This window comes from Misgurnus anguillicaudatus, chromosome 19, assembly GCF_027580225.2.
Source record: "Misgurnus anguillicaudatus chromosome 19, ASM2758022v2, whole genome shotgun sequence".
Taxonomy (NCBI): Eukaryota; Metazoa; Chordata; class Actinopteri; order Cypriniformes; family Cobitidae; genus Misgurnus; species Misgurnus anguillicaudatus.
In genome coordinates, this window is record NC_073355.2 from 5914654 (window position 1) to 5933915 (window position 19262).

The following is a 19262-nucleotide window of genomic DNA, read 5'->3' on the forward strand; positions in this document are numbered from 1 at the left end:
TCAAAACAGAGCGTTTCTCCAGCCAAACTTAAAACCAGGATACAAAGTAGCTGTTACTTATTGTTTTTAAATGTAAAAACCATGTAGACGTCAGACGACAGTATAAAACAATAAAAACTACAGATTCACTGCACTTTTAACACTACCAGTAAACCATCAGGAAGTGTAAGGAGCATCTATAAACTTATTTTTAGCTCAGCTTTGGTTCAAAGAGACACACCCAACCTGTTGGTTTGTATTTTAACCTATGCTGAGTTGTTTTAACCCATTGCTGGCTCAAATATAAACATTTTCTGGGTTAATTTAACCCAACAGCTGGGTTCGTCCCTTTTAACTTTCTTTCATTGCTCCGTAGTCCAGTCCTGATGCTTACAAGCCCATTGTAGATTGGGCAGAGGTCATCGTGGGCACTTTGATGGGTCTTCATCTATGCATCCTCCATACACAGCAAAATAGACATTTTAAAAGGGCTTTGGGTGTCCATGACCCTGACTTGTCCATCCACCATGCGCTACTTTTAGTAGGTAGGTACTAGCCAATGTATACCGGGAAGTCACAATAAAAGGAAGTGTACTACAATTAACAATGAGACAAAAGACAACACTTGTAGGATTTACTTACAATCTTATAATGTATAAAAGTTAGAGGCGATTATAACAGCATGCACATACAGTATGACTGAACATACATCACAAATAACATGATGGTAAAGACACGCTCAAGACTGATTGTCAATCACTGGAAGAAAAACGATTTCATTGTCAAGAGTCAAAAGTAACAGCGTGTCTTGGGTGACATATATTTTACGTGCCAACTATCCTGGTTATTGCAGGTCCGTTTTCAACCTGACGGAGTAAAACAACTGCACAACTTTCAGAAGACCTGGACATTGATAATCAGTGCAGTACAAGGAAAACATGGCCCCCATATAACAGACCTCATCAAGAAAAATCCAAGATATACAAAAATATCGCTGTGTGTACCGAAATAAATCACAAAGATAAATAGTCGAGAAGATAAATGTGACGCATTTTGACAGATGATTGAAGAGCACGTTACAGTCAGCGAGTCCACGCTCGTTCAGTTTATGGTTTCTTTGCCATCATAAAGGCACTAGTGAATAAATGACAAAAGTTTATATAAAACAACAAAAATCAGCAAATAGTGCTTGCGAGGCATGTCAAAATTAAAAATATGAATAACTTCCATCTTGGCTACTTATGCGATCTTTCGATTATCATAGTACTGTATGTAAGCGACATTTGGCATTATTGATGTGCAGTGATTACAAATGACTTAAAACTGGACTAAAACAAAAAACGACAGGGTTTTGGTCCCTCTAGCCAAACGTGGCTCCACAGTTTGGACATCTTCTCTGACGCAGGGCCAGGCAGAAGAGAATTCCCAGAGGAAAGAAGAATATGGCACACATGATTCCCAAACAGGTGAAATCATCCTCCAGCACACCGACCCTGCAGAAACAACAACATGGTCAACAGTCATACATCAGCAGAAGTTAATGTTTGTTTCAGACAGTTTTAATCTGGAAGTTGCCATTTAACTCTTTCCCCTCCCCGCCATTGACGAATTATCTCGTCAATTAAAAGAAAACATTTGCATGAATAACGTGTTCCTGATGAGGTTTTATGTTAATCTGTAATAAAGCAATTATCCACTAGATTACCCAATTTATAAAAAAAAGGTGAAGCAAAAAAATATTTACTAATTTTAAACTCTGTGTATGTTTTGATAATTGCTTGAATCTGATCTCTAACAAAATTCCATCACAAAAATGCTATTCTTTCAGCTTTTTGCAAAAAAGTGCATTTTTTTAAGAAAACTACCTATATTTAAGAGTTAAGCAGATAAAAAATATAGATATGATAAAAATTAGGGATGCACGATATATCGGCTGACATATCGTTATCAGCCGATAACTGCTTATTTTTAATATTATCGGTTATCGGACTGATAGCAAAATTAGACCAATAAATGAAAGCCGATAAATTCTGGATTATTTTGGTTTGTTGAACCACTTCACTTGCTCATTGCTGGCCATGTGGAGTTTTGATTGGTGCTTTCTGTGACATAGCACGAAGATGACACGTGTTGCGGGCTTAAGAAGAGTATGTTAGTCTAGCGCAAAGACAAGATGTCCGCGGTCTGCGAGTTTTTCATTTTGAAAATAATATGAATATTTATCGGCCTATAGATATCGGCCCCCAAATTTAAAGAGTTATCGGTTATCGGAATCAGCCAACATTTCCATATCGGTGCATCCCTAATAAAAATGTTTTTTCCCCATTTTGTTTGTTTGAGTCTCAAGGCAAGTCATGTTATAGTAACGAAAATTTTTATTAATTTATTCGTATTTGATGACACGATTTTCCCCTGTTTTTCGTGTCTCTGGAGACTAATGTGTTTTCGTCCTTCCCAGCACGAATTTCTATCAGTGGCTGTTCGTGTCTGTGGCACAACTTTTTTATTTTTTTCTCTCATCGTTCTTTCCTATTTTTAAATCATTGCTGCTTGGGGTTAGGGTTAGATTTGGGGTTTGCGTTAGGATGTAATTTTATGCATTGGTTTTTACATGTTTTTCGTCCACTTTTAAAACTCTTATCGCCTGGAGTTGGGGTTAGAGTATGGGTTTGGAAGTCGCAGAAAGTGATTCTAACCCAAACCCCAAGCGACAATGGTAAAAAAAAAGAAAACAGCGATGAGAAAACAAAATATAAAATGACACGATAAAGAAAGTCGTGCCACAGATACGAACAGCCATTGATAGAAAATCGTGCTGGGAAGGACGAAAAAGACATTCGTCTTCAGAGACACGAAAAACTGCGGAAATTCGTGTCATCAAACACGAATAAATTGAATCAAAATTTTCGTTACTTTAACACGACTTGCCTTGAGACTGAGTTGGTTTGTTTATTGTTGGTTTGAAAACAGAGGGTCTTTTCTTTCATTTTATATATTTGTATGTTTATATATTTTTAGAAGAACATTTTCCAAGAAGGAATTTTGTAAAACTTTTGTGAAAATAAAAAAAAATGCTGGGGGGGCACTTCTCCAAAAAAGGCTGGCAGGGAATGAGTACATTTACTCAGCTTTTTAAAAATTAACTAAAATATGTGTGACCCTGTCTGTGACGTCATCCAGGCTAAAGTATCAACGTAATTTTGAGATTAAAAGCTTGAAAGTTTAATTTCACTTTTTGATGATTATACTCAGTCGATATTAAAGATATCAAGGTTAGATTTTCACACAGATTGTTCTTTACATTATGTAAGATGGGTTTATATACAAGTTAATCACTTAAGATGGATTTACACAGATTGGGTCACATTTATTGATCAACTAAAACTGATACCATTTCTGAAAAAAATATTTTAATATTTAAAACTAAAAATTGGAAAACTAGATATTTTGAGGGAGATTTGACCCTGGCTTTTTTCTCAAGAGATGTGAACATTACACACTTGGTTATACCTTGAAATGAGACATTAAAAGGGAACAGTGTGTTGTTTTTAATGGAGATGTTTGCTGTAAGGGGTCATGCAACACTGGACTGAACTGATGAATGAGGCAAAGTTCAGAGTCATGACAGTCATGTGCTTTTCTGATGTCACCTCACTCACTAGCTGAGTTTCCATTACAGATTTGCGCAAAACTTAGGAGTTATTTTCTAAACATCATCAAAAGACTATTGCAAAATGACGGCATTTCATTAATCAATGATATGTGGCTGAAACGTAGTTCATCCACCGCACATTATTTTTAACCGAAGGGGACGTACAAACATTAATGGAAAGGAAAGCCCCTTATACTTAGGAGCGACAACTTATAGGTGTTTCTTGGAGGTAGTAGTACATTAATTTAAATTTTTTTACTTTTTCCATGTTTAAGTGCTATAATTGGATCCCCAGTCTTCTATCAACCTAGAAAATGTGAAAAAGATCAACGCAGTAACTTAGTTTTGGTAAACCATTCTTTGCAAGCATGTGAAAAAATAGGTCATTGAAATGTGGCTTCCCATGTGATGTCAGAAGGGAATAATACCACCCCTTAATCTGCACTATCCAACCACAGCACTGCCATTTATTGCAGAGAGAGAAAATAATTGACAGGAGAATTGAGTTTCAAATTCAACAAACCACTAATTTATGGCTATCAGTGTTTGCATTTCATCAGCGCATTTTTGCTCACCCCTACAAAGTGGCAATTTTAACATGCTATAATAAATTACATAGATATGTATAAAGGCTAGATGTGTTACGGCGACCATAACTTGCTCAATTTTCTACCAATTTTCAAACGGTTTGGTTTCTTACAAACGTTATTAACAAGGCTATAATTCTGGATCCTTTAACATGTTTCATGAATTTTTTTAGTATAAGTGGGTGATTCTCACGAAACCATTGAAACAGCACGGCACTAATGATTTTAGCTTTAAAATGTGTAATATAGTAACATTAAAAAGCATCAGAATTAACACAATACTGTATTCTACCTTGCACAATGTGTGATTTCAACATAAGAATTTATAATTGTAAATTTTATCTCATTTTCTGCTGAAATTCTCATTACCGCAATGTGTCCGGCTGTGTTTGAACATGCGTTATGTTGTCATTTAATCAAATTAACACAAAAATATTAAGAAAAAAAATAAATGGATGTTTTGCTAGACTACTTTAGATGACAGAAAAAATATTTACCGAATATTCATGTATAATAATAATGAAGAAAAATTAGGAAAATGATGTGTCCATGCCTGATGTTCTCATCCTCCGCAACACTTTTTGAGAACAGTTTAAGCACACATACAGAATTTTAATAAAGTTTGATTTTGAGTGACCAAGCACATGGACCAGTTACTTCAAGATGGCTACCAGGTAAGATCATTTTTTTACAGTTAATTTAAAATATTGTCTTGTCAGAATGCTTACACAACATTTTGATTATCATTACCGCAACAGATTCTTATTAAATGTTAATTTAATTAATAGAAGCATAATACTTTGATTTTAAATGCATGTGCAGAATCTCCAAATTATGTTCTTTCAGGTTTGTCATGTCATTTTGAAAATATGTCAGTGTTGATATTTTCTGACTGTTGCGGTAATGAGATTTTTTAGGACAAATTTTTTAAATTATGTTACAAAAAGTGTTAAATGATAAGTAAAAGTTTTTAAATTAATGTTCTCATTTACTCCAGACTTTGTTTTTCAATGTCTGGTGGGAAAAAAAGTTAATTTAAGCAATTTTTCATCCAAGTATGCAGTGTCATAGGTACATCTTTGATGTTTATAAGAAACCAAACTGTTTGAAAATCGGTAGAAAATTAAGCAAGTTATTGTCATTTAAAAGTACCTGCACCATTAAAACTCAATGCTACGAGTGAGCGAGCTGCCTGTGGTAAGATGGCCGCCAAATGCGGACGTTCCACTCAATTGGGCACCACCGCGGGCGTGACATCTAGCCTTTATACACATCTATGATAAATTATCCATAATGTATTTTAAGCTAAAACTTCGCACTCTGGGGACACCAAAGATTTATTTGACATCTTAAAAAATTTAAAGTGTTATCCAAACATCATTGTCAAGGAAAGCCTCCTATTCTTGGGAGCAGACACATATTGAGGTGTTTCTGGGAGGTTTTAGCACATACTGTTTCATCTTTAAATAATGATTATACGACTTATTTGCATCAGGTGACCTGAAAATGCGAATAAACTGATTCCATTGAAGTTCTGTGAAATTCACATTTTAAGAAATTCCTAAAAAATGCGAGCGTAAAAACTTGTTGCCGATATATGGGAGATTTAGCAAAATTGGCGTGTTTCCATTTTTAATTTGCGCACTTTTGGTTAATGGAAACGCAGCTACTGATCTCTCTCTCTCTCTGTCTCACAAAAGCAGGAACTGGTTGTAGATTAAAACATGGTCAACAACAAGCTGATCAAAGTCCAATTTAAGACCAAAAACACATTCGTCCTGTACGGTTTTAATATATAAAACTGTCTGTGTATATCATTTAAAACTTGATAACTTTAATAATAAGTGAAAAAAAACAAACACTGAACCAAACTTTAATGCTACGCATCATCACATTGTTAGATTATGAGACTTCAACCTGAATTTCTGGTTTTCTATATATTAAAGTAAATGAAACTGAAAGGTTTTGGTTTTGTCATCTAGTCAGTAATACGGCCTCCATTTGTGACAAATTATTACCGAAACTAATGCAAAACAATGCCTTAAAGAAGACTTGCAGAAGTAAAGTTAGCAGCAGTTGTGCCTCAGTCAGTCATGTGCTTACAGGAAAACACCAAATGCAAGGCGGATATAGACACCACTGAGGTCACTATATGAATTCTCTAGAAACTGTTTCTGCTTTATTCATTTCCCTTCACACACACACACACAAACCCATATTATGTAACATTACACTGCCACATATTATTATTATTGGCATATTTGTCTTATATAATAAATAAATACTGACCGTATGATGCCATTTTTAAGCTGATGACATCACTGTGACAAACCTGATCATGACTTGTAGGTGTTATCATAATGATTTGTTAGAAAGAAACTTGAGTCTCACCTGCATGCCGGACATCCGCCCACCACCACCACAGACGGTTGGACGATGGTGTAGGTGCTGGTGTAGGCTGGCTGAGCTGCTACTCCAGCAGGGTGACCAGGCATTGCGGGATAACCCTGTGATGATGCTGGAAAACCTGGAAGACACAACACACACCTATTTATCACTCCTCTTTTCGCACTCGCTCGCTTCAGGTGCCAGTCACGGACGGTATGATGAGCAAAAGTGTGATTTTAAGAGCTTTCACAGCTGTAAATTGATGTGCAAGCGAACATCTGGAAGGATTTAAAGGGATAGTTCACCTAAAAATTTATTTATTCACTCCCATGTTGTATACGTTTCTTTGTTCTGATGAACACGAAGGAAGATATTTTGAGGAATGTTTGTAAACAACCCATTTGTGAGCCCCATTCACTTCCATAGTGGGGAAAAAGAATACTATGGAAGTGTATGGGGCTCACGAACGGTTTGATTACGAGTAAATGATGACAGAATTATTATTTTGGGGTGAACTATCCATTTAAGTTGTGGTCCAGGCTAAAACATTTGCTAATATAAACTCTATAAACTCAAGGTTCCCGAAAGTTTACGTCACGTATAATCACGGCGTGCACGTGACTATACCCTTTGTTAAACATATGACGTACGGGGTTTATACGGTGTTGATGTATTGTATGCGATCTAATGTATTGACTTACAAAAAAATAAGTTTAGGAAGATACACAATTAAATTACAATTCATAAAATTGTCATAAAACTAATTTACTTGATTTTAAGCGGTTCTTGTTTTTTTAAGAATCAAATATGTAAGTTATCTTTCAATAGATGGTTTTATGTTATTAAAATATTTTGATGATGTCATTGAATATTTATACATTTATATATGTATACACGATGGTACTTGCACCGTAAAAAGACCATCAGTGAAACTTTACAGTGACAAAAAAACTTACAGTGATTTATTACATAACATCACCTGTAACGTTACATTAAAAGATACCACTGTAAGTGAGTTACTGGTGGTTATTAACAGGTTAAATAAACTATCTGTGTTTGTCTTGCCTTGATAGGGCGGCGGAGCTGGTGGAGGCTGAAAGCCCGCCGCGGGTGGAGCGGCCGCGGGGATCGCGCCGTACTCATACGTTCCCGGGACCGCGTTATACGCTGGAGGTCTGTCCTGAAGAAGAGGTTTGTTATCCATGTCCGATCTCAGGCGTCCTGATCACTTCACCAAACTGACATTAAATCCTCGTCGGCACCGTTTACGCGAACAGAGTTTAGACACAAACCAAAACAAAGATGAGATGAAAGTTCTGCGCTCTCTCCATGCGACAACTTCAGCTCGCGCTCAAAGCGACAACAAGAGTTATTTACCCGATTAAAGATGCGCCGCCGCCATCTCTTCCTGATTTCTCTCGTTTATAAGAGAGAAATCTGCATTAGTTAGCGAATGAAACTCTTTATGAAACTCAAAACGACGTTTTTCCTGCTGGTAGCTGCACTATCACGAGACTCGCGTCGTCACGTGATTGAGTGGGACGCACCTGCGGGGCCGAGGGGGCGGGGCGACCTCTTAAAGAAACAGGTGCTCATTTAATATTTACATACAATGCAGTCTGGAGTTTTGGTGATGTTGTATGATAGCTTCATGGGCATAGTGCAGAGGTTCGCAAACTGGCGGCTGGGGAATCCCAATTTAATGACATTTTATAAAATACATTAATTTATCATAGATTCTGTGTAAATAAATCTCAGCAAAATAAGGCTAATAACCAAGAGCACTACATTGTATAATCATTGTATAATTTTATATATTTAGTTTAATTCAAATGTTAAGTTTTGGATTGTTTTATGTAAAATAAAAATGAGGGGGGCCATGTAGGGATGCACCTTACACAACCACTGTGCTAGTGTACTCTTACACATGGGTCTTCAACTGGGGAATATTACTGGGGGTCCTCCAAATATTGTTTGAATTGATTTTTTTTTAAGAAATACATTTTTTGGCTTTTTTGCAATTATAGGCTACAAAATAAATCATTAAAATGTATTCAGTTAATCATAAATGTTATGTACAGTATGTAAACAGTATGTGACTATGAAAAAAAGACTTAATTCAGTGCATGTACAAAAGATTATTGAGCTGCACGAAGTAGAAAGTGACTTTAAGGAAAGTGTTAAAACCATAAAAATCTATTTCCACAATCAGGGCAATAATGAAGATATTTTGGAGATTATGCAAATCTGCCTGAAGAAAAGAGAGGACCACCATTTGAAGGACTTGGAGAAATTCTGTATGGAGGAATAATCAAAGATCACTTGCCATGAATTCTTCAACTTCATGAGACATTATAATACAAGCCTCAGAGCTGTTATCCTTGAAAATGGAGGTAACAAATAGGATCAAATGAAAGGGGGGGGGCAGTGTTGGGGAAAGTTACTTTTAAAAGTAATGCATTATAATATAAAAATACTCCCCAAACACTAATTGCATTACTTAATTACTTAATTTTCATGCAAAGTATACTTACGTTACTTTTAAATTACTTTTTGAGTTACGTTTTCTTACTTGGCTGAGGCTTGACCTCTTTCAGGCCTTGCAGGTGTTTTTTTATGACGTTCAGAAACTGCATATTTCCATCGCAAAAATGCTGGTGACCACCAGCATATACCAGCATAATTCCCATGCTGGTTTGATGCTGTCTTTTCAGCAGGGCGGGTGGACTTAATATACTTGAGTAAACACAAAAATTTAATTGTATTAAATTACCTAAAAGTTAAACACATGGTTTAAAGTGTTTTAAAGTCGATACACATAGGACATTAGGACTTGGCCCAAAAGTTGAGTAAAATTAAAAATTTCTCTTAGTTTGTCAAGTTAAACTTTTAAGTTTTTCAATCTGAGATTACACACAGTGCAGTTCACAATATGTTATCAGCTTTTTCTCAAAAGCATTCATTGTATCCTCCAGGGCACGCCATCAAAGGCTTAGACCTGCCCTTACAGCAAGCAACAAAAATACATGACTTGATTTACATAGATACAACATTCCCATGGCACTGTATTTATAATTTAATCATGAACATAAGCCACTAATGAATGAATGCCATTGGGCCAATGAGAAATTACAAAAGGCGAGAGAGTCCAATGTCTTCATTTACATTTTATTTACATTTATGCTTGCAGATGCTTTAATCCAAAGTGACTTACAGTGCATTCAATCTAAACATTGTTATCATTACGTGTTCACTGGTAATCAAATCCCAGGCTACCTGCTCACAAAGTAGTTTTATTTTTCACAACCTCCATTCAGCTTGTCTCTGATGTGCAGCGGTTAGTGTGATTTATTGTTAAAGGTGACATAGAAAGATTGAAAGGGGTATTTATCCTTGTTCTGTGATGTGACATGTAGATAAAAATGTTTTTGTTTGGGTCTGTAATGCCTTAGAAGCTTCCGAAAAAACTCTCTCAAATAGCTCTATTAGGGTGGGGGATTTTAAACAAGTGGTTTTGCACCTATTTGGCTCCCCCTACTGGCTTAACTTGCAATCTCATTACTGATTGGTTGTTTATTACACTGGATTTGTTTTTCCTACTATGGAACTCAATGGATACAATCAGCTGTGTGCTTACCATCATTTATCAAAATATCTTATTTTGTGTTTATCAGAAAAAAGAAATTTATAGAGATTTAGGCCAAGTTTAATTGGTGCAGATGTTTTGCATCAATACTGTAACTGTACCAAATCAATACAAGTTATTTTTGACTGTAGGCTACTCTGAGATTTACGGGAGTGCAAGCCGCCACCTACTGGTGTAGCGATGTAACATCAGTCTGCAGACACACAAGGGTCACTGAACGAGACGCATTTTAAATCATTTTTGTTAACATGCAAATTATTCAAGTGACCGAAATTATTTGGCATTCATCACTAATCCTTAAATGTTCAGAAGCACATCTGGTTTACTACAGCACATGATGCTATTATTGTTATTTTAATTTACTTTCCAGACGGTTGGGGGGTATTAAATATAGCACTAACAATAAATGTCACCCAGCGGCCTCATAGTGTAGCATGCAGGGCATCTGATTGCCATAACATGTAAATTTTGTACCTGAATCGCATCACGTTAACTGTTTCTAAATCCGAAGGCTGCAACCTTTTTTTTTAATTGAATAACAAAACATACAACAACCAAATACAAAATAATAACAACACAACAATAATACAAATAATGAAAACTATTTACACAGGGGTATTGCAATAAAGAAAAAATAAAAAAACGTTTCAAAATTTACAAAACAGATACAAAGGTCCTTAAAAACCGAAGGCTGCAACCTCTGGAGGTCGCCTTTCTTTTACTGTCTATGGAGGTCGCATGCCGGCTGCATACGTCATCAAGCCTGGTTTAAGTTAACTGAGCATTCGCAAGTCATAAGCGCATGACAACAATTTTCGATTAACTAAGAATAATAGTCAACTGTATAATTGTTAATATTCTAAAAAAAAGACAATCTTGAATCCATAATTCAACATGGATGTGACGGTTACAATTACTAACATGTATAGCTTTATTATAGATTTATAGCCTACTGAGTTGCCAGGTGATATACAATAATAATTATTAAGTGTGAATAATTTATATCAGCGATAATATATAACATTGCTTACATGCATGAATAAAAAACATTCATAATGGCATTTTTTGCATCTGATAAAATACTGTAAATTATTCTTTTAAGACGTATTAGCATGAAGTAACTAGTTAATCATAAAACGTATTACTCGTGTATCCCCCTTAAGTTTCAATAATTTAAGGCGTAATGAATAATAAATCACGTAAACTAAGATTTCTGGCCGACGGAAAAACATACGAGAGCACAGAGTTTGTCCAATCAGAAGCTTGGATCACTGCACTTCCGTGAGCACTGACCAATCAGAGCGCAAATACCCTGAACTTCCTGCTTTGAGTCTCCGAGTCCTGCGACGCTGACTGAATATGTTGACAATAATAATAAACGCGTGAGTGATGTTTATAATGTACGGAATATATGAAGACTACAAACACAAGACAGTATAGACGGTGAGTTTTTATTACACGTGATTTACGTGCAGCACATTTGAGCAGAATCTGTGTTGGAATTTATCATAGTTATTTTTTATTTAATTTACATGACACAAATAATTGCGTACAAATAATTTGCAATATTTATTTTATGTTTATTGATTACTTTCAGTTGAAATGAATTGGCGAATAATGCAACAGCAATAAAAAGTCTAACGTTATTGAGACTGGTGCAGGTGGACGATGGTGTCCAATTACATTAAACCGTTTCATCTTCCACTTTACAAAACAGCTGTTTAAAATGCTTTTGAGTGATAACATATCATTAAAGGTTACAGCGAATTTAAATTATTAGCAAACTTAATTTAATCGTGAATTGTAAATATTTATCTATATTTATTTCCTATATATTGCATTACTATGTACTGAATAAGTATATACAATGTATAGTGCATGTAATTATATTGTTGCTAATAACATTAAAGACGCTGTGTTATATTTAATAGGGCCCATGATGGCCGTGTCTCTGCTATGGGCAGTGGATGTGTACGGCCGCGTGTTCAGTGTGTCTGCCGCCAGAGGGCGCTGGACACGCGCTGCGGATCTGCTGCTCGAGCTGAAGCGCGTGACGGCCTCTCAGCAGTGCTGCTGGGGTGTTGGATGCGATCATCTGCTTTATCTCAATGTCTGTCCCACTGATGTACCTATACGCCACCAGGAAGAGACCTATGAAAACCAGGTGTGTTTTAAATGTCTTTATTGTGGACTTTATTAGCGTAATCTGGGGGCCATGAGATGGTGACAGGGAGGCCCCAGTTTTATGACATTTTATATAATACATTAATTTATCATGAATTCTGTGTAATTAAACCTAAAAAAAAGAAGGCTACTAACAACAGCACCACTTTGCATAATTTAATATGTTTTGTCTAATTAAAATGTTACGTTTTAGAACAAATTTGTCATACATTGTCTTTGGGGGGCCCCGAGCTGAAAAAGTTTGAGAACAACTGGCATATGCATTAGTGAAAAATTAATTGCAAAGTAAATTATTTAGTTAATAACACATCAATAAATAAAACTAAAATTACAGGTAATATTTAATATTAAATTAAATGAAGTAAATAACAATAGTGCAAAATCAATTCACAAAGCAGTGCAGAGAAAAACAGCAACTAAATAAACTTATTTAAAGTCCCCATAAAAAATTAAGTTTTTTTTGGGGGGGGGGGGTAGTATAAATATGTTAACCTTAAAGGGGACATTTCACAAGACTTTTTAAGATGACAAATAAATCTTTGGTGGGTACATATGTGAAGATTTAGCTCAAAATACCATATTGATAATTTATTATAGCATGTTAAAATTGCCAATTTGCAGGTGTAAGCACAAATTTGTGTTTTGGGGTGTGTCCTTTATTATGCAAATGAGCTGATGAAATGCAAACAATAATCGCCATAATGGTGGTTTGTTGAAATTGAAAGTCATTTGTGCGATCATTTATTTACAATATGACATAATTTTTCAATCTTCAGCTTATTGTCAGATTCCAGGCTGTGAGGTAAACTAGATGCTGTTGACTATTTAAAAAAGGGGAGGAGCTACCCAATATGCCCCACCCTAAATTTCTGTTTTAGTGGAAATGACATCAATGGATCGAGCAAAGCTATGCATTTAACTTAAGGAATAAATAAAAAAGTAAACTATATAGAGGCGGTTTCCCAGACAGGGTTTAGATTAGTCCAGGACTAGGCCTTAATTTTAATTAGGACACTTAGGTAGTTTTTACAAACAAACATTACAAAAAACTATACTGGTGTGTGCATCTCGAGACAAAACAATTGTACTAATATATGTTATGATATGTCAGTGCAAGATGTTTTTAAATTAAAGCAGCTCAAACGTGGATTCTGGACGGCAAGGGCAGTGACCGTAACATCCAGTGTATTTTACACACATCTATAAAGATTTCTTTAGGCTCCGAAAACATTTATGAAAAAAAAAACAAAGAATTGCATTCTCAACTACGGTACTTGCATCATCAGAACAGATCCCAAAAAATTCAAGAACAAAATAGAAAGAAAGTAATTGACATCTCTCAGTCTGGAAAAGGTTATAAAGCCATTTCTACAGCTTTGGGACTTCAGCGAACCACAGTGAGAGCCATTATCTGCAAATGGCGAAAACAGTGGAGAAACTTCCCAATAGTGGCCGGCCGACTAAAAGTACCCCAAGAGCGCAGCGACGCCTCATCCAAGAGACCCCACAACAACATCCAAAGAACTGCAGGCCTCACTTGCTTCAGTTAAGGTCAATGTTCATGACTTCACCATAAGAAATAGACTGGGAAAAATGTTCCCAAGAGTTCCAAGACGAAAACCGCTGCTGAGCAAAAAGAACATAAAGGCTCGTCTCAGTTTTGCCCATACTGTAAAAAAAGATGGACGACGCCCGTTCCCTCTCTTTCATTGGTGAAAGTGAAGCCGCCAGTGTCCGGATACGGCGCTGACATCTCGGGTCTTGAGTCTGCACAGTAGCGATTTCGGGACCAGTCCTGCGCAGTAGTGAGCAGGAAGTAAAGCCGCGAAATCAAGGCTCCACCCTCGCTCTCACAGAATGCGCATATTACAGCTGTCAATCATGATGTGACACCACCGTTTTTATAGCATTAAATAACTAACTAAAAACAAACTTTTTTTAACTCTTTCGCCGCCATTGATGAGATATCTCGTCAATCAAGAGAAAACACTTCCCCGCCAATGACAAGTATTTCCGTCTTTCCGCAATACCGCTATTATCCACCAGGTGGCGCCCTTCTGCAACTTTTTAAACCCGGAAGTAATGCCCTATGGCAAGCAGCTGCATGTTTGTGTCTGTTTTAAAGATCGCTCTGAATGGGAACTCTATGAGAAGTCCATCACAAAAATGGAATTATCTCTGCTTTTTGCTCAAAATGCGATGTTTTTGCAGAAACCTACTCGTATTCAAAAGCTGATTACAAAAGAACCACTGAAGGTAGGATGAAACGTTTTTTTTTTTTTTTTTGAAAGCAGATGGTCTGTTCTTTTATTTGGAATATTGTATGTTTATATATTTGAAGAAGAACATTTTCTGGAAGGAATTAAACTTTTGTGAAAATCATGAAAAACGCTGGCGCTGGCTGGCAACTTTTAAAAAAAATGCTGGCGGTGAAAGAGTTAAAAACAAACACTTGAATTTACATCAGCGTGATAAAAACGACAGAAAAAGACAGAAACCAGTTTATTGGAAAAAAAGATAATTGAAGTGTAATTAAATTGTTTAGTTGGTCTCAAGTCCCATTGAATAACATAGGGAGGCGGGGTTTATGACCTATACTGGGACCAGTCACTTGGGGGGTGATCGAGACGTTTTGGATTCACTTTTCAGGGCTTGAGCGGCACGCTTGGTTTTACCAGAAAACATCTTGACGATCCCCAAGACTTTTGGTAAAATACTCTGTTGACTGATGAGACAAAAGTTAAACTTTTTGGAGGTGTGTGTCCTATGTCTGGCGTAAAAGTAACATAGCATTTCAGAAAAAGAACATAATACCAACAGTAAAATATGGTGGTGGTCGTGTGATGGTCTGGGGCTGTTTGGCTGCTTCAGGACCTGGAAGACTTGCTGTTATAAATGGAACCATGAATTCTGCTGTCTACCAAAAAATCCTAAAGGACAGTGCCCGGCCATCTGTTCGTGACCTCAAGATGAAGCGAACTTGGGTTCTGCAGCAGGACAATGATCCAAAACAACAAAACGAAAGTCTTTGGAGTGGCCTAGTCAAAGTCCCTACAGCGCTGTAACTTATGGCGCTTTTCCGTTGCATAGTACCCCACTGGTTAGTTTAGTTTGGGTCGGGTCAGCTCGACTCACTTTGGCATGGTTAGCATTTCCATTGAGTTTAGTAACACTTCGCAGTGGGAGGGATTATAGGCGTGTCGTTATATTTGCGCTGCCTGCTGTGACATCATACAAGTGAGAGCGTCGTTGTATATTCCCATACAGTTATTTATTTCTCAGTCCGCCATAAAATTAAAATTGACCACCATAAATAGATGTTTGCACATCGCGTTTATCACTACCTCTGTCTCACATACAGTTTCTGTACAAACACCCGCGGCGTCAGGCGACGGCGCTCCACGGAGCTTCATTTAGGTTGCATTTAAGCATATATAATCCTGACGTGCTCGTCGCAAATGTTCCGCCACAAATTGCAAGTCTGGAAAAAAACTGTTATGATGTCCCTGTTTCTCAACATGTGGATGTTTTTATTGCTAAATGGGAGTTTGGGAACTTATAGCAGAGCAGATAACAACATGTTTTTCTCGAGACAGCGCAAGCTAGCATTGAGGTAAAGCTAATCTTTTACATTATAGTGATGATGCTGATGACGCTTCTCTCAGACCAATCAGTGATCTACAGTGTTTTCGAGTCACGTTTGGTATCAGCTCGGGTCGCTTGGAACCCCAACCGAGGTGGTGGTACAAAAAAAAGTATCGGGTACTACGTACTGCACCCAATGGAAAAGCTCCCAAAAGTAAGCTGACCCGACCCAAACTAAACCAAACCAAACCGTGGGGTACTATGCAATGGAAAAGCGCCATTAGTTTTCCCAATCCTGGTCCTTGAGGCCCCCCTCCCAGAAAGTTTTAGATGTCTCCTTATTTAAAACACATGATTCAACTTATCAGCCTCCTTCCAAAATGATAAACATGTCTCCCTAACAAGCTGATGAGTTAAATCAGGTGTGTTAAATAAGGAGACATCTAAAACTTTCTGGGAGGGGGGCCTCGAGGACCAGGATTGGGAAACACCGCTAACAGACTCATTACAAGTTATAACAACACTTGATTGCAGTTGTTGCTGCTAAGGGTGGCCCAACCAGTTATAAGGGGTGTAGGGAGCAAGCACTTTTTGACACAGGGCCATGTAGTTTTGGATTTTGTTTTCCTTTAATAAAAAAAACTTTATTTAAAAACTGCATGTTGTGTTCACTTGTGTTATCTTTGACTGATATTCAAATTTGTTTGGTGATCTGAAATGTTATATGCCAAAAAAGTAATCTGGAGGGGGCCAACACTTTTTCACACCGCTGTACTAAATACAACAAGATATTAATGTAAAGTATGATGACAGACACAAGGACATTGCAGATCTCATATTGCTTTGTGTCCTGTTGAGCATCTTTTTGTCTCTATCCGTTATACAGAGATGGAACCCAGTTGACGGTTTCACAGACACACTTCTACCGACAGACCGCTGGTCGTGGACAGATGAGTCCGGCTTGAATCAACAGCCTCTTCACAGCTTTGTGTTGCCTTCGGCTAACTGGGAGTGGGAGGGCGATTGGTACGTGGATGATGAAAGCTGTGGAAGAGAATCCTCAGAGACGGGGGTGAGTGGCCGAATTCAGCCCGTCCCAAACTTAAACCATCCTCTAATTTTATCTTATATTTAAACTTAATTCATCTCAAACTTAACCCTTATCAGACTTGCAAATGCAAAAATGATCGTTAAACTCAACTCATATCAAAAGGACTTGTGTAATGTTAGTTTAAGTTTGGTTAATTTAGGGTTGGGAGTATGCAGTGGATTTTCCTGCCACCTTTACTAAAGAAAAGAAGTGGAACTCGTGCGTCCGTCGCCGGCGATGGCTTCGCTATAGGAGATATAAAGAACTGGGATCGTGGACCAAGGTAGTACTTGACTAAACACCGCCCAGCTTGTTGATTTCTAAACAATATGGAAAATCAAATTATGTATATGTTTAATAGTTATGTAAAACAACCAAGGAGTTTTCTTTAAGCATGTGATTTAGTGTTTGATCTTTTTGGGTTTTTTGCAGGTGCCTGTGGACAAAGCCAGACCTCCTCCAGAGCCATTCACTGATATTAGCTGTGGAGGATGGGACATGAGTGACAGTCCTGAGAAGCACATTTACCTGTGGGCGGTGTCCCAGCAAGGAAAGGTATAGTAAGACATTTCTTCATCCGAATCTGTTGATAATGGTGTTTCAGACATCTGTGATAGATAGGCTCCAAATACAGGGTGCCTCCCAATTCAGGGGCTGGATACAAAAGGGGCCTTCAAATACGGCCTTCAAAGGACGCAGCCCCTGATTTGGGATGCACCCAAAGGTGCAGTATAGATTTCTCACCACTAGAGATCAGCGTTCTCTTATGTGTTCCACTCCTGCTGCCTTGTATTTATCACTTGCTCACAGGAGTGCGTGTGCCCATCCTAGAGGTTAATTTAAACGCTTGCCGAATGTTTTTGTGATGTATGTTATGTATTGAGAAACTGTTAATGACAGCACACGACATGCGTCTGTCTTCACAGGTTTGGTTCCGTACGGGGATCAGGCAGCAGAACCCAGAGGGAACCAGCTGGGAGTCTGTCCACGTGCCTAGAGAGGTGACTCAGGTTAGCGCAGGGCCAAAAGACCTGCTGTGGGCCGTGCTCTGGGACGGACAACTGCTGGTCAGAACAGGCATCAGCAGAGACTGCCCGAAAGGTCTGACGCTAAGATTTATTGCTGGACTTTAAATTCACACATACTGTAGGCATACAGTACATGTTTGGGATGACTTGTTATTTATGGTGAAATCATCACGGTCACGGCAATGTCATACAGTGGCCACAGAAATAATTTCACATTTAAGCATGTGATATGATCTTCTCAGATCTAACTTCAGTTTTTTTAGACTTGAGATGGTCTGAACTATGAATGAGAGGTTTTAATATTCTCAGGGTCGTCTTGGGAGGTGGTGGAGTCTCCGAATCAGAAAGGAGTCGCTCATGTCGCAGTTGGTCTCAGTGTGGTTTGGGCCACAACTAAGGACAACAAAGTATGATGATATTTTAATGATACTTTATATTTAAATTATAGATATTGTGCACTTATATTATGTGTAAGTATGTTTTTTCATGTATGATAGGTTGGGTTCAGGAGGGGGGTGAATTCTCACAATCCCACTGGCTCAGGCTGGATTAGTATTGGTGGAGAGATGGTGATGCTAAGTGTTGGGCCCAATGACCAAGTAAGATTAAACACTGCAGTATGGAATACTCCTATTTACTGTCATTATTATTTCACAAATGGTGCAGAATAAGATACACACCAAAGGGTTTCAAATCCATAATAACTCTAAATATGAACAATGGTGAGGCTTGGCTCATGAAACACCAATAACCTAGTGATAAACTAGTTTAGTGCATTCACACCATGCTTGGTGATATCATATCTCACCTCTTAATTTTGCAATAATCATTTTCTCTTCTGTGGACAACTCTAGCGGACCTAGTACTTGCCCTTGGGGAACACCTATCAGATGTAGGCGGGGAAAGACGCAGATCTGATAACACTTGCGTTCTCACATGTAACTTTGGGGATTAACCATCATTAGATCCTCAGATCCACAGACCAATATATTCGACTGGCACGACAGGCCAACTGTATTCACTGTCTATGTTTATATGCATAAATACCCACCATCCAATCACCTTCTCCAGCTTACACCTGCCCCTCCCATCGCATAGTCAGTACGGGCATGTACTGTAAGGT

The 19262-nt window shown here is 37.6% G+C and overlaps 2 protein-coding genes across 3 annotated transcripts in view; one reads left to right on the plus strand and one right to left on the minus strand.

Moving 5' to 3' along the window:
* Positions 1–604: 604 nt before the first annotated feature.
* Positions 605–8136, minus strand: bri3 (brain protein I3). Its single transcript, XM_055184528.2, has 3 exons — positions 7672–8136; positions 6610–6745; positions 605–1472 (listed from the first exon to the last, which is right to left on the minus strand). The coding sequence occupies exons 1-3, from the start codon at positions 7808–7810 to the stop codon at positions 1340–1342; spliced, it is 408 nt and encodes a 135-aa protein (XP_055040503.2). The 5' UTR covers positions 7811–8136; the 3' UTR covers positions 605–1339.
* Positions 8137–11536: 3400 nt separating this feature from the next.
* The window catches only part of tecpr1b (tectonin beta-propeller repeat containing 1b), a 33933-nt gene continuing 26207 nt past the window's right edge, over positions 11537–19262 (plus strand). For both annotated transcript variants that reach the window (XM_055184478.2, XM_073856833.1), the window contains exons 1-8: positions 11537–11695; positions 12184–12416; positions 16908–17093; positions 17272–17394; positions 17544–17666; positions 18038–18212; positions 18449–18546; positions 18637–18738. In XM_055184478.2, coding sequence (XP_055040453.2) covers positions 12189–12416; positions 16908–17093; positions 17272–17394; positions 17544–17666; positions 18038–18212; positions 18449–18546; positions 18637–18738 — 1035 coding nt within the window. In that variant the 5' untranslated portion in view covers positions 11537–11695; positions 12184–12188. The remainder of the gene's footprint in view (positions 11696–12183; positions 12417–16907; positions 17094–17271; positions 17395–17543; positions 17667–18037; positions 18213–18448; positions 18547–18636; positions 18739–19262) is intronic.

Bases quoted from the DNA above. Each gene is read 5' to 3' on its own strand.
- bri3 (XM_055184528.2), bottom strand. From the start codon at position 7,810: ATGGATAACAAACCTCTTCTTCAGGACAGACCTCCAGCGTATAACGCG. The intron at 6,746-7,671 runs GCAAGACAAACA...TGTGTCTTCCAG, and splicing joins AGCTCCGCCGCCCTATCAAG to GTTTTCCAGCATCATCACAG. The intron at 1,473-6,609 runs GTGAGACTCAAG...TTGTTTCTGCAG, and splicing joins GGCGGATGTCCGGCATGCAG to GGTCGGTGTGCTGGAGGATG.